The following is a 15,535-nucleotide window of genomic DNA, read 5'->3' as shown; positions in this document are numbered from 1 at the left end:
TTAGACAAACAATATGCTTACATATTAGGCACTGGAAAATCAATTCCAAGGGGCAAATGCTGCCACTTAATAAAAATCTGACACTTCTGCAGATGAATACTTCTATCACACTGCCACCTAGTTTATGGATAACATTACTCAGCAGATTTCAGGCACACAGGTCTACAATTAATCACAGCAGACACTTATAACGAAGAGTAAATTGAACTTGCATGACGTCGTCAGCAGGCCTGGATGAATGCACAAAGCTTAATAGTGCTTGGAAGACTTACAGTGCATGCAAGAGTGTGTTTTTCTCAACAAAATGTGCTGTGTTTGTCCTTACCCTAAGCTTAACGTGTGTACGTCTGCGGAGCCACTTCTCTCTGGAACTTGAGGGAGAGAAGGGAGCCGAGTCACAGTTGTCCATCTCTTGGGCTTTCACATAATCACAGTGCATCACCTGTCAATCACACAGAAATAAGCAAATAATCATTACTGTCCCCAAGAAACTGTGCAACCTCTAAATAAGGTCAAAGGTGAAGTGTGTCATTTCTGAAGCATGGAATTGCAATTGTTATTTTCACATCCCGGAATCATTGGAAATAAGTGTCTCAAACTACATTATTGTAAAACACTCCAGGTAGAGTCATTTGAACATTTCTCTTTTCACTTGAGGATGTTGTCTGTTTTGGGTGTGTTTCAGTGTACATTTCAGATAAGTCTTTCTTGTACCTTCCCTAAACGCAATGAATAGTGGTTTCAAAAGCAAACGTAAAAGAAAAGTGTATTGTGACCATGTAATTTTACCTTGATTTTGCATTGCTTTTGTGGAACCGTGTGTCACTGAACCTGAGCACTCTGCGTGAAAACTGTACACTGTACAAAGTGAGCTATTGAGCAAAGTGACAACGCTGGAAAAGTTGTCCATTTATACCCATTTGTGCCCAAATTCTTTATAAATGGTTTCATGCATGTAGCCTTGTTAATAGTGTCCTATATGAACATCTTTTCCATTTATTTTCCCCAGGTTTTTTATTTTTTCTAGAAGTGTATTTGAATATGCGGCTACTATAGTTAGAGATCTTTTATTTGGTTGATTGCTTGCATGTCATTGTGAAAGTAAACATGTATAACATGTAGAAAATTACTTATAAAAGGAAAATGGCAACTATGAACTTCGGCAACTATAGTGCCAAATGGGTTTAAATTTAGATAGATAAGGGAAACGTACTTGATTACAAATCATAGACATAGTTTTTTTTGTGGTATTTATTAGGTGCTGTGCAAAGAATTGCACAAAAATAATCCTTTATTCATTGATAATATGTCCCTGTAAATATCATTAGCGTGAAAAGGAACAAAAGTTGTTGCCGTCAGACTGCCTCATTGTATTAATTTAAACTAGAAATGGCAAACAAGCATATTTTCAAAAAAAAAAACAACAACTGTAGACTGAAGCACACATTTCCGATAAGCCTATGTTGTGAAGTGTGTTATGCGGTGTTAAGTCAAACTATGAATCAGCAGCATTGTCCCTTTTTTCTGAAGGGATGAATAGTTAAGCTGTAATCATATTCCATCCTGGCAGAGATAATAAGAAAAGCTATTTTCAACACACAAACAAAACAACACAGCATTCTTTAAATGCTGCAAATATACTGGTCTGATTGAATCAGAATGCAGGTGTAAACACTATAAATCTGAAAGATTGTCACTTTATCTGTTTCCTGCAGCAATTTAACACACTACCGTGAGAAAAATACCAACAATCAAAAGAGACTTTTATGACCTTTGGTATTTCACCAAGAAATCTCTCAGTAGATTCAGCTGATGTAGATGAAACGCCTTTGTTGCTGTAGCATTTGAGCTGGATCAAAGAGATCATGTTTACCAGTCTTCGTATTATTCTTAAGGCTTGAAGATTTGCTGAATGTGAGGCAATAGCTGCCCTTGAGAACTTGAATCTTCGAAAAATCACAGCAAACTTTGTCTCTGATATAGGTGTTTATATTGTGTACAGACTGTAAGTGGGTGTGTTACAGTAACTTACAGATATGGCTACTGTGAACGCGCGTTTCTGCACGCGCAATACTGCAATTTGTCAGCCGCAGTCACGCGCTTTACTGCGGTTGTATAAGCCTCCTTTTCATTAAAAAAAATTTAAAAAACTGTGCTTTACACAATAGCCACCAGGTGGCGCAAGGAACAACCGCTTTTCCATTGACTTAGTTGTCATGTGTGTTTAGATCATAGACTGTAAAATATATGGACGTAGTATCCGTGACGTCACCCATAGGTTTCTGAATACTGCAAAAGAAGCTACAAGTAGGCGCGGCCAACCGTCACCATTTTGTTCGCACGTCATCCCACCCACAGCGGGACACCAAACAAGGGCAAAGAGGCGGAGCGTGAGCGGAGCTACAGACACCTGCTGGCATTTTGCTTAGACCTGGCTTAGACAGACTTTACTTTGTGAAAAAGCTTAATACTTTATTACCTGGGACTTATTTGTATTCTGACCACATGTGCTTGGCTGTACACTATATCAATAAAGTGTTTAGACTTTTAAAAACACTGTAGTAATACAGTGAGCCACTAAACATTGTTCTTATGATGTTTTTCTACAGGAGGAAAACGCGAATTACTTCACACTTCAGATATAGTGTGTATTATTAAATGCAAGACTATTGATTGACACTGTATGACAATGTTTCAGATGACTGTTCTAGAGCCTACAGCTAATCAATCTGTCACATTCTGGAGTGCTTTACGGGTCTAAAGAAAAATATTAATGATAAATGATCTTAAATAAAACAAATACATTTATAGAGATAGTATATAAGTATATAACTTTACTCACATGGGAAACGGAGGCCACGTGAATGGTTTGTGAGCTCAATTAAGTGCACACAGCATCCCATATCATCTGATAATTGTAAGAAATAAGTCCAAAAGGCAACTGACTGTGTAAAGCCACATAAAACAAAACAAAAATACGACGAATATGCCGAGATCAGTGGCTAATCTGCCGGATTTAGCTGAGGTGAAGTTACAGCGACCAGCGAGACCTAGCTGTCACTCAAGTGGCCACGCCCTTAATTATGCAGACTTAATATAACCTAAAATAAAGGAAACGGATGAGTTATAAAAAAATTCACCCCCCTCACAGTTGTCATGAAAGGTAATGATAGCTATATGAACCAAAATCGTTCTTTGTACCAGGCTGTAAACACATTTTTTTCTGTTGTAAAGTTGGCCATTCTAACAGTGGGCTCAATTGCAATTTGCTGTATTGTGGAGCCAGGACTAGCGGAATTTTGATGAATTGCAGTTTCAGTTACTTCCGTATTGGCTTCCCGAAGGGGGAAGGGGAGGTTGACGATTGGTTTAGATGGGTTAGATGCAGGCCCGGATTGGCTAATCGGGAGGACCGGGAGAATTCCACCCGGTGTTAAATGTTAGCGACATCTTAATATAATTAATCTGTATTTACAATGTTAGTCGCCCTGCTTCACCTAAATTCTCTGACCTCTGGGCTCTGCTTAAAGAACATTTTTTAAAAACTCGGTTTAGCAGGGAACATTACCTTGCGAAAAGCGGAATGGGGGTGGGGGAAGCTGCTGTCTGTAAAACAATTACTGAGTACCGCTGTGGGTCAAAAAGAGCAAGCAAGTTTAAAAAACTGTCCGACGAAGGCTTTAATGGCGAGCGGAGTCCTCAGCCGTCAGATAAGCTTTATCTGAAGGATATTTTATATTTTAAATAGCAATATGCTTTGGAGAATCAGTCATGCCATTTTAAAATATGTGCGCATGATCTTAGCGATCAACTTGACTAAGCAAACGACAAGCTAATGCAGCACAAAATATTTCAGAAAATATCACCGAAAGGCCGTATTTAAACTTCTTAATCAAATACAAAATATGGGAAGAAAAAATACAGAAATAGCGCTATCTGCACTTAGCCTAAATAGAGACTCCAAAATCTGCATTTTAAACAGTTAAACTATATAGTATAAGATAACACACACAGCTGCCTAAAGAATGCCGTTTTCACACCGTTTACAGGTAGCTCACGTGCTCAGCATACCGTATCAGTTCAGTATGCTCACCATGTTACATAATTGCCCCCTGCTGGCCATGTATTTCTTGTGATAGACCATGCTGCGAATTCATGCACTTTACTGCGGAGGTGTGCGTTTTTTCTTTAAAACACTCTCAGCAGCCATATCTGTAATACCAGTGACATCAAGATAAGACTCAATTTATCATTGTCAAAACATGCCAGGCAATCTCAAAAAAAAAGTTTCTCGGGATCTAACAATGGGGTGGAGTTGGCATCCACAAAGTATATTCATACTGTATATAAACAAAACGTGCAAATAAAAATGATTAAATACATAACTTATATGCAACATAAAAAAGTCGAACTGTCAGGTCTTAAAACCGGTACCTACTTCCAGTAGAGACACAAGTTGTCAACAGCTCAAACATAACCACTGCTACATTGATTCCAAAGCTTTATGAATTTCTTTATTCTGTTGAACACAAAATAAGATAATTCAAAGAATGTTACAAACATTGACCTCCATCTTAGGAAAATTAAATACTTTTTGTCTTCGATTTCTGACATTTCACACATTTTTCAAAATATCTTTTTTTTATGTTTAACAGATAGAAGAAATGTAATCAGCTTCAAGTAAAGTGTGAGTATAAAATAATGGAAATTGTGGGGGGAATTCTCATTAATATGCATAAGCAATTGCTTGAATCAGCTAAAAATTAGAAGCAGTGGGTCTGATTTACAAAATTAGAATATAAACCTTCCTAAAAGTGAACGTACAGCAGAATATAATATTTATTAGTTTATTCATTAATGATTAAGCTCATATGATGATTTAAAGAGCTTCAATTAAGTCAATTATTAAGTAAAATTTGTTTATTTATGCCGGTTTCCAACCCCGTTTTGTGCGTTTGCCACATTTATAAATGAGACCCAATGTCTTAGTGATTAAAGAGCCCCTATTATGGGTTTTTGAAAATGACCTTCCATGCAGTGTGTAACAGCTCTAAGTGTAGTGAAGCTTAAATCTGAAAGTGCACCGTGTTTAAAACTATTGATTCATCTATAAAAGAGTCGACTCTTCAAATGAGTGGTTTAAATGTATCGTCACTCTAACTAAATTTTAGCCGTGTCGATGTGACGTCGAAATGGAACTCAAGCCTATTTGTTGCGTGCACACCCAGGAAAATGTAAAACCCGGCCCCACCCACAAACACTGTAGGAAGACCAACACTATAGCAGGTCCCGGTTGAATCATGTCACGAAGACACTGTTCTCTGAAGTGTAAGAGAAATTTAGTGTTATTTTCCCTACCCAAAGATCTTTACAGTACACAGTTCATGGATCAGTTTCTTTCTCCATTTCACAAGTGTAAGTAAGTGCGATTAAAATGGTTGCCTCCTTGTTTTCTCTAGCTTGCAAAATGTATATTTGTCTTTTGTTACTTGTACCACTCCACGTGGCTCATACTGTATCTGGTTAACTCTTTATATTCTCATATCGCGTCTAAAGCTATGTTGAAAACGCGACGTGTGCGACTTTCTTTACGGGTTTGAACGTGTTTGTGAGCTTGCGATCATCTGCCGTTTGTCATTGCTATGGCTAACGTCAGCTGTTCCTACACATGTGCAATGGTCAAGTTTCAAAATAGTTCAGCTTTTGCCATTGTGTGGATTAATACTGAATGTGTGTCATGGCTATGAATAGAGCAATATGCTGGTGTTTAACTGCATTGCTTTAATGCACTCCTGCATTGGGCTCACACATACACTCTGCACTCTGACTACAAAATTGTTGATAACCCATGGTGGGGATTTCTCTCTGTCTCACGCTGAAACAGACTGGGTCATTGGATCAATCAGCGCAAATTAGCATCGCGCTAAGGAGGGGTTTGGGAACAAACGAATAAATAAATAAATGCATATTATTAGACAATAAAAGTGTTTTTTGACCTTGCATGCATATTAGCCTGTTGTTGGAGACCACCAAAACCAATATATGACCTTTTATTAATGCATAATAGGGGCTCTTTAACTAAAACATGACTAGTTTAAGTGAAATAAAACATAAATTAATAGAAAATACTACAATTAAAAACAGTATCACTATAATCGTAAAATAGCATGTCACATGATACAGTCAAACATGAACAAAACAGTTTCTCATACTAAATGACTCATATTCAAATCTCTGAATGACTGTACACTCTTTTTATCGAGACTCCATCCTTTCACATGACATTTGAAAATGTGTAAGTGGTGTGTAATGACTTGATCATGTCATAATTGCATCTACAGTGATAACCTTCCATTTAGCAGTCCCACAGGGAAGCAAAATACACTAAGGAGAGTTAATGCAAACAGATTAGACCAAATGCATAAAACATGAAACCAAAGCACAAAATATGCACACAGATAACAACATAATCTGATGTGCGACACCTAAACCGAACACTGCAGCTGGAACTCTTGTCAGCTCTATCTCTCTCTTTCAAGCAGGCGAAGACAATTATGAAAGAAACGCATTCAGAAAGATAGATTGGTCCGTGATTTGCCTAAATTGACTACTTCCTCCCCACCTGTGCCGCGACCGCTTCTTAAGAATGAATTTAATAAGAGGTGCCATTTGCATTTGACACTCTCAAGTGAAGCCCGGGTGCATCTGCATTGAGAACTACATCAGCGATTTGATCTCCAAAAGTCTCTGAAAGTGAACGATGTGCCACATTTATTTGTCTCTCAGCCAGAGGTACAGCTGATATGAATAAAAAAGCTTTTAGAATAAGATACGGTCCTTTCAGTGAAATCGGGGAAAAAATCAGCTCTAAAGACTGAGAGGAACGAAGGGTTCAAGTTAGGAACATAGTAAGAGAAAGAGACTGTGTTGATAGAGGACAGATGGAGGTTGTGAGAACAGCGTATCTAAAATCTGTCTATGGTAAAAGGCAAGTCCTGCAGTCTTGTCACGTAGTACTAATTTGATTTCTCTGGCTTGAGAAGAGCAATAGTCAGGGAGTCTGAAGTTATTTACGATTGTTTGACCTTAAAGATGCACAATAAAACAAAAACAAAACAATACATTTTTCAAAATCTGACTGGGACTTGGGTACTTGTCTTACACACACAGTTTAGTAATTTACTGCGGTAAAAGTGAAAAGGCAGGTAGAAACAACAGTGATTAGGTGATTCTTTAATTTGCGTCTACTAGATAAACTTATTAATTTACTGTTATGTTTGATGTTTTCTTTGTCTATTTTTTTTTTACCCTCCTCTCTGCTTGTTTAGTCTTTAGGTTTCTTATTGGTTTACCATTCTGTCCATCATCATTATGACGAAGTCGGTTCCACCAATCCCAGGACGAGCCGCCAGGATTTAAAGCCCCGACAGACCAGTGTGTGATGTGCGCTCTGCCTCGGCGTACCATTTGTGCTCCACGCAATTTGATTGTGCTATGCTTCGGCTGTTTAGTGATTTATTATCTCAGTTTACTGTGGTAATTCGAGTTTGCTTGTTGAACTTCGTTAGCTTTAAGTAACATAATGTGATGGTTGTTGTGTGGTTCTAAACTTTGACCGTTTTATCCGGTTTGTTTTAGTTTAGATTGATGTTTTGTTAGATTAGTTTGAGTATTTTGCCAGTTGTGTATTTTGAGTTTTGTAGCTTTAATTAGTTTAGTTCGGGTGTCGTATACACTGAAGATTTCGGTATTTATTTGTATTTATTTTTGACGCCTAGTTTAGACTTTAGTTTTAAGGATCGTTTTGTTTTGTTAATTTCTTTGATTTTGGCTTACACTCTTTGTTTTTGTGTAAAGATAATTATAAATGTTTATTTCTTTCTTTTTCCTCTTCAATTACTGTAACATAATTTTTAACTATTGAGTAAAAAGCTTAAATAGAGAATTGATTCTTGCCTCATCCTTGATCTGTCGCACACCTCACTTAAATGTTACAGCATCCCACAAAAACATCTTAAAAACGTAACATTTACAAAAAATAATAACACAATTTACTCTAAAAAATGTTTTTTAGGGACATTTTGCCCTGAAACCATTAACTAAATGACTGCCACTATAGTATTTAGCACCATCTCTGCTTCCTGAATTGAGCTTCAATTATCATGAAATAATTAAATGGAATTTAGTTTTATTTGTCATTTCAGTAATAAAAAAAAATGGTTGTCTGTTCTGAAGGATTCGGATTTCTACCTTCCAATCCATCTCAGCATGGATCAACGTTTATCCTTTTCTCATTACCCTGTTTCTCATTATTTTTTATTAAAGATGATTATTGAATAATGAATAAAGTTAACACATTGCTTAATATAAGAATGTTCAGTGCATTTGCCTGTCTCTTTGTAACTATTTTCAGGAGCCACCAAACTAGGTCAGAGGTCACGGAGACCTCGAGTGCAACTGAAGGGCTGAGGACTGGAAACAAACTGTTTCTATTGTTATTTCTATGAGTTAATACTATATAAAATGTCTAAAGTGATTTTGCTATATTTACGGTTAATTCTATTAAAGTGATTCTACTTTTTATTCAAGATAGACTTTGTATAGTAAGGATATAACAGCCTGAATGTAAATCATACCGGTTTTTAACCAGTTTTGATAAGGCTGAGAGTACACTCAGTCTTGGGTAAGAAACAGAATGTACATTAAGTGTGATTTATTTGACTGTGGATCTGTTTCACAGGTCTGGAGTCAGCTCTAAACAGTCTAATGGATGTCTGATGTTTATATGCTTAAGATATTGTTCAGAATTGTACCCACGTACACACGTGGAAATTTTCCTAGTCTATCTGTGTTTTAAGCAATCAGGTTAGAACATGTTACTGTATGACGCAGTAAATGACGCTATGTGAGAGTATAATTGTTATTGATTTGTGATTGTAAGCACAGCGGCCTAGGAACACATTGCAAGTGTTGAAGCTGGCTTCTGCTGATGAAACGGCAAACTATCTTCGGTAAACTTTATTTATTTATTTGAATCTCTGACTCCGGCTCTTCTTCATCTGACAGACTGGTCATTTTTTGGGTTAAAACTGTAAATAATTCCTACAGTTTCTACCTTTCTCTCTCTTTTGTATGTGGAATGCAACAAATAACAGGCAATTTGTCATGATTGGGATGTAGGGAAGAGGCGAGGAGTCCAGAATGCAAGGAACGTTATTTATTTAACTTTTAACATACTAAGCAAATATAAAATACCCCATAGGGGAAAAACATCACTAAAACTGGGCAGGACTGGACATAAGACAGGATGACTTCAACACACTAAATGGAAGACAATAAACTGGCACAGGACAGCAGACAAGAGAGAGTTATTAGCAGAAATAATTAACAAACAAACAAACAGGTGAACTGAATAAACTAATAATGGGTTAACAAGGAGGGTGGGACTAGACAATAGACAGTAGAGCACATGACACAAACAAACAACACAAGCCATGTGCTCACATAAAATGAGACTAGAACACACAACCAATGAGAGAACTCGTTAACCGCGTGTTCACAAAACACAACACTAAAGCACGCAGCCACAATGTAAACACTGAGCCACGTGCTTAGACAACACCAACATAAGAAGAACGCAAGACATGAGCACATGATAAATGAAAACACCCTACCATGCGTTCACATGTGGCATGCATGTTTCCGATCCCAGCACCAACTGAAACCAACTAGACTGAAGTGCTGAGAACGAAAACACCATGGCACAAACAAAACAAACACACCAGAACAAGAGCGCGCATCCCGTGCACGCCAGGATCTCATGTGCTTGCATCAAGCGGGAGCGCGCACTGCCGGAGACGGCGCTCGTACAAAACACACACAATGACAGAAAACGTGAGACCTGAGAAAACTCAAGCCGAGCACAACATACAAGACATGACATGACTAGTGTCTGGACTCTGCTACCAAAACAGGAATTAACAAGACTGAAGTGGCAGAATCCTGACACAATGAGCTAAGTCTTGACTAATTAGTGTTGCCAGATATTCCTAAAAATATATAAATATGAATAAGGAATTATGAACAAGCCCAAAAAAAACATCAAACATTTTTTCTCATAGAAACAAATAAGCCACTTACCAAAATATTGCAAACTGCACTTGGCTCCTTCATTAAACTGTGCTGCTTTCGGACCATGATGTTTTACAAGTAACCATACAATAAGCTTAAAGTGAGCGCACATGGTAACTCTTCAAAAGTGTACACAAACATAATATGATTTCTTTGTAGACTGTCTTTAGTTAAAAATTGCAGACCATAACAAATCTTTGATTAGTAGTGGATGTCAAAAGTGCAAGAAACGGTCATAACTTTACAAATAGTGTCAACCATCACGAGTATTTATAAATGAAAGAAGACTATATCAATTACATTGTAGCACCAGCAGGTGGTGACAACTAATGGCTAAAATGTAATTGTCACTGAATTAGTGCTTCAAAAATGCTGATTCGTCAAGTGATGTGTTTGAGTCCCAAAGTCATTTCTTCAACCAATTTAAAAGACTAGTAAATTACAAGTTATTTTGTTTAATAGTTTTTTTAGAACAGTAAAACAATAGTAATCTGTGTTTGTTTTTTCTTAGATTCTTAGTTCATCTAGATTTTGAAGCTCTGTACTAGTCTGCTGGATAACAAATACAAAAACATGCCATGTTTTAATACCCACAGGGCAGGATTTACTAACAGCATGCATCACAACATTTTTCCCATAAAAAAATACTGTAAGAATTTACTAAAAACATGTATAAAAAATAAAATAGTTATCACAATAAATAAGTTACCACACAGTTATTTCTGGAGTTGAACTTATTGCACACACATTTATGGGAAGAGAGTGTTCAAGCTAATCGTGCTGTGGATTTAATGTTTGCTAAATAACTTGCATATTTTTTTACCCTCATTGCTGCTTTTATAGGATTACACTCTGAGAAACGATTTACTCTGCTTAGTACACCTGTCCCTTACAGTTAGGGGTTCCGAAAAAGTGAATTACTGTTTCACGATTATGGATGTCTCATCCTCTACTGTACCTGTCGCAGAAGGAAGGCGACCACATCGGTAGATTCCCAATATGAGGCGTGGAACAGGTGAGGCAGAGCCACTGTGGGGAAAGATGTCAGGACGTCTGGGCAGTAAAGAGCATAATCCAACCGCTTAGACCCCCACCAGCTGCTGGAGACTAACAAACAGAGAAAGAAAACGCATACGATCAATGAAACTGAGCTAAGCTGAGATTGCTCCTCTTGTTACCACAGAAGAAAATAGTATCATAGTATTATTATAATTTTTTTAATTATTTGTTTTTATTTCTCTTATACTTGTTTCTTTTATTCCTGTTTATGTAAAGCACTTTGAATTGCCACTATGTATGAAATGTGCTATATAAATAAACTTGCCTTGCCTTGCCTATCATGTTTTTCTCCACACACCAAAAATATATTAAACAAAAACGGCTTTCAACGTTGATAATGAAAATAGTTCAGCATTAAATTGGCAAATTAGAATGATCTGTTAAGAAATATGTGGCATTGAGGACTGGAGTAATGGTGCTTAAGTTTAGCTTTGCCATCACCCACTATAAAAAAAATCTGTAAATTATTTGTAGAAGTTTTCAGTATTTTGCCATTCATGTTTTTTTTTTTTTGTATTTTCCCCGTTTATTTTTGTTTTTTGAATTGCATTATGGGACCTTGATCTTTCTTCTAACAACTTTTAACCTTGACAACTTTGAAAAAGGGAACGTTATTGACATTTTTAAACCTTTAAAGCAGGGGTGCCCAAACTTTTTTGTATAAAGATCCAGAAACCAAATATCATTATGAGCTGTGGGTCAAATGTAAATATACCAAACTTATTACATTACAATTACATTACATTACAAGTTGCCATGGGTAATTTCATAATTTATTTCACAATATTTAAAAATTTATAAAAACCATTACTTTAAATTATACTGATGCAGTATGACTTTTAAAATTAGAACTTACTGCAATAAAAATATAGCAGTGAACAGTGGAGTTCAATGCTGAATAGTCAAGCAGAATCTGCCTTTGTCTTGATTTGCTCATCTCTGCATTGTCCTATATCCATCAGGTGATAGTATGTACATTTAAACGAAATCTTATTAATCGACAATATTTAATTGAAACATTTAATTTCAGTTTAACATTTTATTATTTGTTAACTTTTAACAATAATAAAAAAAGGTTACATTAGATTTGAAATGACAATCTCTATACCATCCCCATCATTTTTCTTCTCTTCTCAGATGGAATAGCAGGCCAAATCGAAGGTTACCATGGGCCAACTTTGGCCTGCGAACCCTAATTTGGGTGTCTCTGATTCAAAGTGATATATTGTCTAGGTTGGTGTTGTATAATACAGTGCAATTACCTTGTAATAAACTTCCAGTACATTTTCTGTTATTTTACAGACTTATTTAACTGTATATTACTTCTTATATATTATATTATTATTTCAAACCACTAAAATGTCAATAAAAGTCTTTGTTTAACTGTAGAGTTGAATTTTTTTTGAATTTTTGAAATGATGGATTTTGTTAATTAACAGATATTTTTGGAGTGCATCAATAAATTGTTAAACTGTAACAACTGATCAAATGAATAGTGTAAAAAAGGTGTCTGGCAAACACATAACTTTTAGTTTTAATGTTTAAAAAAAGATGAATTATTTTAGAGAATAATGCTAAACATTATGGCACACTCACTCTATTGTGTTATTTTATTTTTCTTGTTAGAGGCAGACAGATCTTGTAAGGATAAAAAACTGTCAATAAAAGTGCCATGTTTTAGACTAATAAACTGCCATTATACCTCCTCGCTGCAGCGAAGATATGATCTACTTGAACAGAGTTAAATACACTGCGGTGGTCTTTTGGCAGCACAGAGAGCCCTTTAAACTGCATTGCTTGGCTGGATAGCAGAAAGCATCAATCCACCTTTTTCTAAGTGAAACGGCTGTGTTTCAAATTATGTTTGGGGAAATTCCTTAAAAAAAAACCCTGGAACAAATCATTTTAAATAACGTGGTTGTGCTACAAATAATCCACATAAAACAGAGATCCAATCGGCATTGTGCTTTTTTTTTTATCCATCATGAAAATAAATAATATACGCTTGGTATATAGACATTAGTATCACTAGCAAATCTGTGGCTCTTTAGAGGACTAACTGTATTCTATGCACTACAGTAATATTCAAAACACATTCATAATATTGCTGCAGAAAGACATGAAATTTCATGTTTTTGGGGGTTATTCTTGGTCTGCCGAAACTAAAAATTGGTTTCTTTTTAAATTGGACGGCTGAACTGTAAGCAGAGTAATGACACTTCACCGAACCTATTTTTTAAAACACATCACTGATTGATACAAGTTACTCCCGTAATTCATCACGGGGCATAGGAAAACGGTGGATAATGTATAAAGAGAGCTTAATTTTGTGGCTGTCATTCGCCCACCCGCTGCCCACTCACTGTTGGCGATGGTGCTGCTCAGCCTGCTCTCCAAGCAGCCTGATGACTGACTGTCCATGCTGGTCAAACTGGACCTGCGGACCTCGCCACCCACCCGTCCACCTGCGGTGCGCTCTGTCTGCGGGGATGAGGGCTGCGGGACACCCACTGGAATCACACTTCGAGGCAGGAATGCGTCAGGGTAGCTGGGAATTTCATCGGCTGGAGGGAAGAGAGATGGTAAAAGGTTGAATGTGCAGACAGATGGGGTTGAATCGATATTAACATTTTGGCTACTGAGAACAGTGTCAGCCTCTGGTACTGATATCAGATCAATACAGTGAGCAGGACAAACAGCAGTTGGTGACGGATGAAACGAAACTAGGGCTGTAAATGTATTCAATATTTTAACCCTTGCAGAAAAAACACACGAGTATCACGTTTTAAATTCAAATGTCAAACACGAGGAAAAGCATGTGAAACATCAAACATATTTCTGGACGTGCTTTTTCTTCAATTTTTTGACATGCAAATGTATCGCGTGTCATTGACATCCATAATAGGAAGAACATAATAGAAGTCAATGGCTACTAGTCTCAAACATTTTTCATGACATCTTTATTTTTAAAGAAAAGTAAATAGGTTTGGAACAATTCTGAGTAAATGATATATATTATATAATATGAAATATTTGTATATACTATGCTTGTAAGTAACGTATATATTTTACAAAGAAAGAACAAAATTAATTAATTAATCATTCATTTTCTTTTCAGCTTAGTCACTTTATTAATCAGGGGTTGCCACAGCGGTATGAACCGCCAACTTATCCAGCACATGTTTTATGCAGCGGATGCCCTTCCAACCCAACCCCCACTCACATACACTACGGCCAATATAGCATATTCAATTCACCTGTACTGCATGTCTTTGGACTGTGGATTAACTAATTAATTAACTAATTCCAGTGAGGACTTGTTCAGGCTTTTATCATCACCAGGGTGGATTACTATAACGGACTCCTTACTGGCCTTCCCAAAAAGACAGTCAGACAGTTGCAACTCATCCAGAACGCTGGTGCCAGGATTCTGACCAGAACCAGAAAATCAGAGCACATCACACCTCTACTCTGGCTCTCAGTCACATTCAGAATAGATTTTAAAGTGTTATTACTTGTCTATAAATCACTTAATGGCCTTGGACCTCAATACATTACAGATATACTCACTGAATATAAACCTAAAAGATCCCGCAGATCATTAGGATTATATAAACTAGAAATTCCAAAAGTTCAGTCAAAGCAGAGTGAATCAGCCTTTAGCTCCAGTACTGCTCCTCCTCAGTTGAGCTTCAACATTAGGCACATTCAAATCAAGACTGAAAACACATCTGTTTAGCTGTGCCTTTACTGAAAGAGCGCTGTGCTATGTCCAACAGATCATTCCTTTCGTTTTCATTCCTGTAAAAGTTGTTTTAACACATTTTAATGTTTTCAATCATTTTAATAATTTCTTTGTTTTTATTTTCTTATACTAGTCTCTTTTATTCCTGTTCATGTAAAGCACTTTGAATTATCATTGTGTATGAAATGTGCTATATAAATAAACTTCCCTTGCATAATTATTAGGAAAGAATTAGTATAATGAAAACAAATCTAATTACTATAATATTTATTGCTTTATCTTGAGTGTCTCAACATTTCCCCCCAAAAAATGTATCATACAGTAAATGATAAAATAAAGAAATGATGACTGATTAAAAAAAAAAAAAAACATGTTGCACTTTTGACTAAAGTAAAGGCCAATGAAAAGTCAGCATTGTCATTACAGAAATACCTTACTTCAAATTGTATTGGAATAGTCAACAGTCATTTTGCATTTAATAATATTTCACAGAGCAATTTTCAAATTCCAAAAGAAATACTTTTCTGATGCTTTCTTCATGCAGAAGCATGCATCAAACTGCCTCATTTTTACCAACTCTCTTTGATTTATTGAAAAAAA

At 36.4% G+C, this 15,535-nt stretch overlaps 1 protein-coding gene across 1 annotated transcript in view; it reads right to left on the bottom strand.

Moving 5' to 3' along the window:
- Positions 1 to 15,535, bottom strand: part of pitpnm3 (PITPNM family member 3) — a 161,509-nt gene that overhangs the window by 20,614 nt on the left and 125,360 nt on the right. The window contains exons 11-13 of the mRNA XM_056473362.1: positions 13,554 to 13,754; positions 11,090 to 11,238; positions 326 to 442 (exon numbers count right to left, since the gene is read on the bottom strand). Of these exons, the coding sequence (XP_056329337.1) occupies positions 326 to 442; positions 11,090 to 11,238; positions 13,554 to 13,754 (467 nt within the window). The remainder of the gene's footprint in view (positions 1 to 325; positions 443 to 11,089; positions 11,239 to 13,553; positions 13,755 to 15,535) is intronic.

This window comes from Danio aesculapii, chromosome 15 (assembly GCF_903798145.1).
Source record: "Danio aesculapii chromosome 15, fDanAes4.1, whole genome shotgun sequence".
NCBI classification, from domain to species: domain Eukaryota; kingdom Metazoa; phylum Chordata; class Actinopteri; order Cypriniformes; family Danionidae; genus Danio; species Danio aesculapii.
The sequence above is the reverse complement of the archived record's forward strand: the minus strand, read 5'-3'. Positions and strand labels throughout refer to the sequence as shown.